The sequence below is a fragment of the Phragmites australis genome, chromosome 7 (genome assembly GCF_958298935.1).
Source record: "Phragmites australis chromosome 7, lpPhrAust1.1, whole genome shotgun sequence".
Classification (NCBI taxonomy): domain Eukaryota; kingdom Viridiplantae; phylum Streptophyta; class Magnoliopsida; order Poales; family Poaceae; genus Phragmites; species Phragmites australis.
In genome coordinates this window covers 32,216,736-32,227,248 of record NC_084927.1, presented here as the reverse complement: position 1 = coordinate 32,227,248, position 10,513 = coordinate 32,216,736, and the positions used below count along the sequence as shown (strand labels likewise).

Here is a 10,513-nt window from a genome sequence, read left to right as displayed (position 1 = left end):
TGAAAGAACTAGCAGATCAAGATATAATTCCTTCGACACAGGTTTGATTGAGCGGAAGTGAAACATTCACCAACCATGTTTTCAGCTGTTCGTACGACGGGCTAGTCAGATGAAGCGCATTATGCGTCTCCCCTCGATCAGAACTCGTACATGTCATGAACAGAAAAGAAGAAGCACTGTTATAATTTGGGTTGTTCTATTTTGAAACGATAATTCTAGTACTCATTCGCACTATATAAAGTATTATTATATCACTAGGGCTGGCTTTTGGGGGCCTCGAAACAGTGCCAGGGGCTCCAAGGAGGCGAACTGAGCGGCATGTCATTTTTTTTTACTGTGGTGTGCCGATTTCGCCGGTGCGGATTCCATCCGTCGCACACCCGAGGCTTAGGTTTTGTTTGACAGATATTTTTTAAGTCGGTTATCTTTAGTTTTAAAAAATTTTAAAGCTAGAGTTATAGATGATTGAATTTTATCCTAACTTCAAAAGATTTTGAAGCTATAGCTATAGGTAAATTTTTAAAACTGAGCTGAAGCTGGTTATAATTAGCTTAGGTTTTGTTAGACATCTTATTTTATTAAAAAAATAAATATTTAAACTACTTTATTTTATTATATAAATTTAAATACTGTATAAATTTGGAAACTGGAGTACTGACAGACATATTTTAATCATGGGTCAATGGGTGCTACAGGTGATTCCACATGGACCTAGCTATTCGCCCGTGCCAGCGCCTGCGCGGCTGCGCCTGCCTGCCCTGCCGCTGCCGGCCTGGAGCCAAATGCCGGGAGCAGAGGAGGAACCTTTCTTCTTGCGGTGGTTAACTGGCTTCACGTTTACGGAATTACGGTTGTCTCAATGGGCATTCGAGGTCGCCGGTTGCGATTGATCAGGAATGTTTGTAAAATTCATGTGGACTGACATAAATATATTCAGCTTTTTATAAGAGGGCGAAATTCTAAAGTCCCTGTCAGAGCTATCGTATCGTACGTAGAATAGAATCTCTCTCTTCTACGTTTGGATAGCACCTGTGCCTTACTAGTCTGGCTGCGGTCTTGTTACGCGAATCACGTGCTACAATTCAGTTGCTTTTTCACGATTGCACGAGAGGAAGGACGACCATTTCGACGGCCGACGGCTGCGCGGCGCAAGATGTATGGCGGTGGCGGGTCCCTGGATGCATGGTTTGGCGAAGCCACGCGACTTGGACACGGTGTTATGTTAACCGGCGCCGGTGACCGGGTCATCACGAGGCCGGCCTCCCTGGGCCAGACACTGACCCGGACGCCGGAGCAAGCCGCTGCGAAAGCCGTCAACGGTATGTTCCACTGTCTGAAAAAAATCTTTTTTTTTTGGTTGAGAAATGTCTGAAAATTTCTTTCATATTAGTACTAGATATTTTTCATCTCTGTGATAGCAATCAACAAAATCTTTACATGCTAATTAGCAAATGGTGAACAAAATTGTCACTCTGTCAGCCTCTGATTCCTCCCCCGCCAAAATATGGGGGAAAAAAGGGAGAAAAGAAAGAGTAGATTACAGGTATACATGCGGCTCGCGCTGTAGCCATCAACACCGGGTGATCATTTCATTGCTCGATGTCAGTGTCGAGCAAGCGCGACTTCTCGTCCCCGCCGTCCGCGGCAGCGCTGCTATCCTTGGTGACAACGCCAGATCCGGTGAGCTGCCTCGAGCGCTTGGCCTCGCCGGCCCAGTCCGTCCGCCCGACGACCAGCAGCATGCGCACCATGCAGGTCGCCTGCGCCGCGAGGAGGCCGAACCACAGGCCCTCAAAGTCGTAGTGGAACCAGAACGCCAGGACGAGCGCCACCGGCGTCCCCACGAGGTAGAACGACCGGAGGTTGATGCTGGCGGCGTCCTTGGGCCTGGCGCTGCCGCGCAGCACGCCGCAACCCGTCGTCTGCGGGCAGTTGCCCAGCTCGCACAGGCCCAGGATTGGCAGCACCGACGCGGTGAGTGCGATGATCGCCGGGTCGGCCGTGAACATGCTCGCCCACACGTTCCGCACGAGGAACGCGAAGGCAGAGGCGAAGGCGCCGAACGCGAACCCGAGCATGAGCCCCACCGTGGCGGCGCGACTCGCCTCACCGGGCTGGCCCGCGCCAAGCTCGTTGCTGACGCGGGTGGACACGCCGAAGCTGAGCGACGAGGGGAAGATGTATATGAGCGACGTGGTCTGGATCAAGATTCCCATGGACGCGACCGTGGCCTGCGGGTTCAGGAGCAGGCCGCACAGCAGGATCATGATCTCGTACCACCACCACTCGAGGCAGACGCTCACGCAGCTCGGCAGGGCAAGGCTAATAAGCTCGCCCCAGCCCCGCAAGCTCTCGCCGGAGAGCACGAAGCCGCCGGTGCGCTTGTGGACGCCTTTGAAGAAGATGTAAGCGAGGAGAAAGAGGAGGAGGTTCAAGTTCGCCACCACGGAGGCGAATGCCACCCCCTTGATGCCGAGGCCGAGTACGGTTACGAGGACATAGTTGATGGGAAGGTGGATGGCAATGGCTAGCGTAGCGCAGACCGTGAGCGGCATGTTGATGGACTGCGTACGGAGGTATATCCGCACAGGGTGGAGAAATGCCTGGAGGACGAGGTCAGGGAGAGAGGCCAGAATGTAGGTATCGGCGACAGCGGCGATGCCGGCGTCCTGGCCGCAGAGAAGGAGGAGAGGCCGCATGTGCACCCACAGGCCACCGATGGGGACGGCGGCCGCGATGAGGAGGAACACCGTCCTCTGCATGGTGATGCCGAGGAGCGAGTAGTTGCCTGCGCCGAATGCCTGCCCGCATATCGGCTCCATGCCCATGGCAAGGCCAGAGAGGACAGAATAACCGGTGATGTTGGCAAAGCCGACGGCAAGAGACCCTCCAGCGAGGGCCAGCCCGCCGAGCCGACCGAGAAAGAGCATCGAAATCATCGACCGGAGGTAGAGCAGCAGCCCGGTCAGGATCATCGGGAATGCGAGGCTAAGAATGGAACGCGCCTCGTCCCGTGCCGCGCCGGCCGACACCGACGGCGTCTTCGGGAACGCGACGCCCAAGGAGACGGACCAGGCTTCCTTCACCGCCTTGGCGAGCCGCCCGGGCGGCTTGCTCGTGAGCACTGGCACCGCCGCCGCGTCGGCGGCGGCCACCGAGATGACGACCTCTCCCGCCTTGGCGAGCAAGGGGGCGACGATGACGCGACCCCCATCCCCATGGAGCCGCGCGTCATCCCCGCAAGCCACGGTGGCGTTTCCTGCGCACGATGTCATGGCTGCTGAAACAGAAACAGAGGAACGATCTGCTCTGCTCGTTGCCCGCGCGCGCGTGCGGTTTCGTGAGGGAGTAAAACCTTTGCGGCGCTGGTAACTCCCAGGCAAGTTACGAGATCGTACGCAGTTTGGTTGGGGGCGGAGGAAGAGGCGTTTCTTCGCGCTTGTCTCCCCTTTGGAGGCTGGGGTGCTTGGTTGGTGGAGTCGTGAACCGTGCAGGGTAATCGGAAGCCCGGAGACGCCTTTTTATAGGCGTCGGAGGAGGGAGAGCAGAGGCTCGGCAGTAGTAGCACGGCGAAGGCCCTTTTCTCATCAGCCTGGTTCTTGACAGCTCCTGGGTTGGTTGCTGGTTTAGTCGATAAATATATTCATTAATATATGTAATAAGTCATCCATAATATTTGAGTTGAGTTAAATTTGATTAGTATTTATTGTTGATGCTTGTTTTTATTTATGACTAATTTGAGTTGAATGAGAATGGAATTGAAACGATTTTTTCTTGTCCAAGTGATTTGTTCTCATCAGATTATCTAGTGGCTGGGAAATTAGCTTCATCGGATAATTCGGTGTGGTGCTTCTGTTGATGCCAGAGGTTTTTAGTTTGGTGACAAAATTTGAAATGACCATTGGATGATCCGGTGTTGGCTACTTGTGTATGCCAGACTATTTCCAGCAGACAATGATACAAACTAGATTCCGGCGAGTGGTACTCACCGGACAATCTGATGATGAGTTATGTGAGCACCGGAGAGTACACCGGCGTTTTTCTTGCAAAGATGGTGAAATTATGAAGTCTAATGCAGTGGTACTCATCGGAAGGTCCGGTGTGTGTAGGGTTAAACACCGGACTAATCATCGGACCATTTTTTGCAGAGAGATTGGAACCTTGTGTTCTAGTAGAGATGAAGACACCGGATGTTTCGGTGACTAGACAGTGAACACAGGAGCAATGCGCCGGACATTTTGTTGTAGAAGCAAGATTCTTCAGTACACAAAAGAGTTAGACTCACCGGATGGTCCGGTATTCAGACGCAGAACACAAAAGAACATTCGGTGTTCACGATTTCTACATGATGTGTTTTTATTTAAGGATTTTTGTTTTGAGCTAACCTGGAAATGGTTTGGAGTAGGAGAAACATGTTTGCTTGTTGGTGTGTTGGTAATGGATGCGACTTGGCGGTCAACGGCAAGGCGATCGGGGCCAAGCGGGAGGCTTGGTGCCGTACGATCAAGGAGGTCAAGAGGAGTCAAGGGTGATCCTAGTGGTATATGTAGAGGTCAAGAAAAGCATGGATGGAGAAGGATGAACATGGCGTGTTGACAAAGTCAAGCGAAGGGGATACCGATGCAACTGACAAGGCGACCCGAGGGATCGAGAGCGAGAGAGACTTGCCGGCGGTCAAGATCATAAGATGGAGTACACATGTCAACATCAGAGCGTTTGCTTAAGGCAAAGCAAGTGGCGGCTAGTCACACTTTGAAAAGCGTGCTGGGGTTTCACGATTTGGCCAAAAAACCGCGGGAGGACTTTAGGATCATGTAGCATCATCACGAAGCTTATGTCGAGATGAAACTAAGTTATAAAGAAGCCATGGACATTAGATGGATGGAGCAAAATCTGAACTAAAATGCATCGATGATAGGTCAGAGTGCATTACCGATGAAGAGTATTTTAGGAACAAGAAAACTTAATAGCCGAGAAAGCTTACAAGGGCTATAAATAGAGGGGTAGAACTGTGAGAGAGTCTTGAGCTAGCCATTTGAGAGCTTTGTGATAGGTTTTGGAGGAGATGCTAGGCTTAGTCTTTGTAATAGGCTAGAGTTTTTGTGAGAAAAATAACTTTGTAATCTACCAAAAAATAGGACTGACCTCTGTGTGCTTAATGAAGATTATTTTCTTGCATGAGTTTGTATTTATCTCCTTCTAATCTCTTTCTTTTGGTTTCTTGTCTTCGATGTAAGTTTTTTTTTATTTTTTCTGGTTGATTTTCATTTTTTCCCTTTAAGCTGTGATTTTTTAACCTTAGAAGTTGTTCTTCTTATTACTTGAGGCATAAATATTCATATACTGATGTATTTGAGAGGGTCTTAAATCCCATTGCCTCTAAACTATCAACTTGGAAAGTTGTTCTTTCGATGACTGTCTTTTTGCTTTGTTCTTCGTTCAAGTTTTAACATTTTATGCTCAAAGACACACGAAATGGTCTTGAATAGAGCCTATAGTTTATATTCCATTCATGGAGTCATATTGCCTTGGAACTTTTTCTCTCACTTTGTCTCTCTAAAGTTTATGCTTCTATTTGTGCGTTTTTTAGGGACGTTGGGTGAACAAGGAGTATACCATCTATTTCGCAAGAAATTTGTAAGACGTCTATTCACCCCCCCCCCTCTAGTCATCTATCTCGGTTCTACAATTGATATCAAAGTTGGTTTGATCACTAGTTGATCTGAACCAGCTTTGTGATCTATAGGCGACACGGAGAGAAGTGGGAAGATGGATCCGTTATTCGATGGATGAGACTTTTCATACTGGAAGGTACGCATTGAGAATTATCTTCTAAGCCAAGGAAATGCAATATGGGAAGTAGTTAATTCCAACTATGAGATCACTGCTACTCGCATTACTCAGGTTCAAATCGAACAGTATGAGGCCAACAACAGCCAGAATATTTTGTTCATTAGCCTGAGTCAGAATGAGTTTGACAGGGTCTAGCACCTCCGTACTGCCCAGGAGATCTAGACTACTCTGAGTGTCTTCCAAGAAGGTACTTGTCGGAGGATTAACTCCTGTCGCAGGGATCCCGAGAGACCCCTTTTTAGAGATTCGACCGGGGGGATGATCCTGAATAAGTTCGTCGGAGAAATAAATAAAAGTGAACGTAAATGCGACGGCCGGTGGTGGGGGATGATTAACCTAGTGCAAAGAGAAATAAATGCACCGGGGTTTAGACAGGTTCGGGTCGCACGGGGGCGTAATACCCTACTCCTGTATGGACGCAATAACTGTCCTGAGGGATGTCCCCTGAGGATGTATCTGGTTACAAGAATATAGTGTCTAACTAAGAGCTTGAGGCTCCTTGTTATTCGGCAGGAGCTCTGCTCAGGCTTGCTTGCAATGTCTTCGTCTGTTGGCTTGGTTCGTTGTCGGGTTCGTCTTCTTCGTCCGTCTCTCCCTGTTCTTCTGGTGTGCCGACTCTTTTATGCACTCGCTGGCCACGACATACCCCGAACGGGAAGGAAGGGGTACAAGTTCCAAGACGCCATGACTGAAAAATGCGTCATCATTTCCTCTGGGTGAAATGACTGGGGCGGTGGAAAAACGCAGCGCGCGTTCGGTCACTCGTCATGGTGGACGCCCTGGCGACGGGCGCCGTTGAGAGGGACCACCGGGCAGCCACAGAGGCACCCGGCGTGCCCACCCTGTCTTGTTTCTCTGCCACGGCAGGGCGGCAGGTGGGACGCCTTGATCCTGACGATGTTATTCCGAGACACACCGGATGATACGGGACGGGACCCGTGCAATTAATGGCCCCACGCCTCTCTGCCAAAGCATGGCAGGGACTGACACTGCGGCGGGAGCAGTTGGGGATGTCAGGTCGCGCACGCCCATTAAATGCGGCCTCGGACCTCTGACTGGTTGACACCTCATCGGCGGGCCCCTCGGGGGCCCTTCTGGGTCGTCGGGGCACCGAGTGCTCGGGGGTACTGTTCACCTCCCCGAGCACCCTCTCCCGAGAACGCCTACCCTTGCCCTCGGGGTACCGGGCGCTCGGGGGCACTGTTTACCTCCCCGAGCACTCTCGCACGAACCTTCGGGGAACCGAGTGCTCGGGGGCTACCACGTGCAACCCCGAGCACTCTCTCCCGAGCACTTTTGCATTGACCCTCGGGGAACTGGGCTCTCGGGGGCTGCCGCACGCAGCCCCCCGAGCACTCTCTCCCGGAACTTAGCTCTTCTGATCGTCGGGGGACTAGGGTGCTCGGGGGTGACCGGGCACCTCCCCGAGCACTTTCTTCCCGGTACTTGGACTCTGCGGGTCATCGGGGAACTGGGGTGCTCGGGGACCAGAGGCTGTGGCCCCGAGCACCTTCTCCCGAAACTTATATTTTCCTCATCCCGCGGGAGGGACCTCGCGGGATGGTGACACGTGGCAGACGGCTGGCCTGGCCTCAGACCTAAGGGACCCCCGGTTCCTGATACACCGACAGTACTAATCAGATTAAGGCCAGACGCTAAAACACATACAACTAAGAATACTAAATGTTTATGCAAAGGCCTGGTAAACCTCTAGATGCTATATTTGTTCGTTTTGATGGAATTGTGAGCAACCTTAGATCCACTGGTGTTTTGCCCTACTCTGACCATGAGAGGGTGATCAAGCTTTTCTATGCTGTCGATCGTAGCATATGGGAAGTGAAGATTTTGAGTATTGAAGAGTCACTAAGTTACGACACGTTAACTTGTGATGAACTCTTCAACAAGCTCAAGTCCACAGAGATAGCAAAGGTGGCTCAGATTGGTTTAAAAAACCCCATGTCTCAAAACATAATGTTGGTTTCTGGACTTAGTGGTGGCTACTAGTCTCGAGGTGGTGTTTCTTGTGCTAACACTTTATCTGGTGGATTTTCTTTGTCATCCCTTATTTCTATCATAGAGGAGCGGGTGGAGGTACTTGATGATAAAGACCTTGCCCTCATTGTGAAGAAGTTCACATGCTTCTACAACAACCGTCGAGATCAGAGGAGGGTGACTCTCGAGTCTGCTTTGAGTGTGGTGACACCACTCACTTCAAAGTGGACTGCCCGAAGCTCAAGAAGAGGGAGGATAGCGACCATGACTATAACAAGCACAAGAATAATAAGAAGTCATTCTTCAAGAAGAACCGTGATAAGATGGCCAATAAGGCAACCAAGGCGGCTTCTAAGGTGTTTGTGGTGGCTCTCAGCAACATCGACACCTTATCAAGTGAAGATGATAGCTCGGAGGAGGAGGAACCACAAGTGAAGAACAAGAAGAAGGCCAACGACTTCCCTAGTCTCTCCTTCGTAGCGGATGACAACAAAAATGATAGCGATCCTAAGCTTGATCCTTCCGAGGTATTGCCTTCTTACGATCATCTTTTCATCCAAGTCGATACCTTAAATGATGCTCTTGTTAGCCAGGATAGGTTGCTTAAGAAAGTTGTGCGTGAGTTGAAGTATGTTAGGCCTAAGTATGAGTCTATGTCTTCTGAACTTGCATTGCTTAGGTCTAGGTTGGATGTTGAGGAGTGTGAGTTGTTTGATTATTATGGTTGAACTTACTGAGCTTTGGAATGTGCATGCTCAAGTCGCTAGTCGGCTTGAGAATACAGAGAAGAAGCTCCTCAAGGAAGAGTCTAGGTCTACCCTGTTAGGCATTTGCAAGAATTTCCCTTTGCTTGCAAAGGTTGTTGAACTAAAAGACAAGCGCCTTAAGGAGTTAGAAACCAGATTGGAGAGTGTTGGATGTTCGAAGGATGTATAGTTGAATTGTTTCACCTGCATTATTTTTCAGGACAAGCTCAGCTGGGTTAAAGGCAAGTTCAAAAGCTTTTGACTGAAAATGAGTACCTCCTCTCTCTAGATGTCAAAGGAAAAATGAATTTGATCTTGATGAAGACCAAGATGTTTGCTGAAAGGCAGGTTTGGCTCTTGCGTTGGGTTTTGAGAGTGACAAACCAAGTTGAAATATGCTTTGGTTCATATGTGATGAGTGATTGACAATTTGTCAAGTTTTGGATTGCTTGAGCTTGATTTGAGCATTTTGATTATGGACTAATTGGAGTTGGAGTTAGAAAAATGTGTTTGCTTGTTTCATGGTGTGCAGGTGACGGATGCAGCTTGACGCTCGACGACGGGTGATCGAGGCTAAGCGAGTGCTTGGTGCCGGACGATCAAGTAGGTTGGGTGGAGTTAATGGTGATCTTAGCTATACACGTGGAGGTCAAACAAAGCATGAAACAGAGGATGAAGACGGTGTGTTGACAAAGTCAAGTAAAAAGGGATGCCGATGCAAATGACAAGACGGTCCGAGGGATTGGGAACAGGAGAGACTTGACGAAGGTCAGGATCAGATGACAGAGTACACGTGTCGATATCAAAGCACTTACTTAAGGTATAAGCAAGTGGCGAGTCACGCTTTAAGAAGCGTGTCGAGAGTTTCACAGTTAGGTCTCAAAACCGTGGGAGGATTGGAGGAGTATGTGGCATCATCGCGAAGCTTACGTCAAGACGAAGCTAAGTCATGAAAGACATCGTGGCCATTCGATGGAAGGAGCAAGAAATGAACCATAATACTCTCGGTGGTAGATATGAGTGTACTACAAGAGAGGGGTATTTTGATAACAAGCTAGGAAACTTAGGGGGTTAAATTTTTAGACCTATAAATAGAGGGGTATGGCTATGGAAGAGTTGGAACCAGCCACTTGAGCCCCTTGTGCCACCCATTTGAGGTCCTAGTGCTAGGGTTTTAGAGGAGAGGTGAGTGCTTAGCCTATGTAATAGGTGAGAGTTTTTGAGAGAAAAATCCTTGTAATCCACATAAAATAGGGTTGGCCTCTTAAATGAAGTTTATATTTTTGCATATGCTTGAATTCCCCTCTTTCTAGTCTCTTTCTATTGTTCTCTTGCCAGTTTGTAAGTTTTTCTTTTTTGATTGTGATTTTCTTTTTCTTTCTGAGCTATACTTTTTCCACCATTGTGAAGTAATTATTCTTGTTGCTAAAAGCATAAATGTTCATATACTCATGTATTTGAGAGGGTCTTGAATCCCCTTGCCTCTAGACCATCCACTTAGAGAGTTGCTTCTTTCGATGACTATCCTTTTGTTCTATTCTTCATTCAAGTTTCAAGCTTTTGTACATAAAGATACATGGAATGGTCTTGAATAGAGCATATGGTTCATATTCCATCCGTGGAGTCATGTTACATTGGAATTTTCTTTCTATCTTTGTCTCTCTAAAGTTTATGCTTCTATTTGTGTGTGTTTCAGGAGCGTTGGGTGAATAAGGAGTATTCCATCTTTAATAAGAAATTTATAAGATGCCTATTCACCCCCCCTCTAGTCATATCTTGATCCTACAATTGGTATCAAAGTTGGTTTGATCGCTTGTTGACCTTAACCGGCTTTGTGATCCATAGGCGATATGGAGAGAAGTGGGAAGATTCCATTGTTCGATGGATGAGACTTTTCATACTGGAAGGTGTGCACGAAGGTT

The 10,513-nt window shown here is 48.8% G+C and overlaps 1 protein-coding gene across 1 annotated transcript; it reads right to left on the bottom strand.

Annotated features, from left to right (window-relative positions):
* Positions 1-1,365: 1,365 nt before the first annotated feature.
* Positions 1,366-3,508, bottom strand: LOC133924795 (protein DETOXIFICATION 49-like). The gene has a single exon (XM_062370507.1). The coding sequence runs from the start codon at positions 3,273-3,275 to the stop codon at positions 1,590-1,592; it is 1,686 nt and encodes a 561-aa protein (XP_062226491.1). The 5' UTR covers positions 3,276-3,508; the 3' UTR covers positions 1,366-1,589.
* Positions 3,509-10,513: the final 7,005 nt, after the last annotated feature.

Coding starts and splice junctions, on each gene's coding strand:
- LOC133924795 (XM_062370507.1), bottom strand. CDS start 3,275: ATGACATCGTGCGCAGGAAACGCCACCGTGGCTTGCGGGGATGACGCG.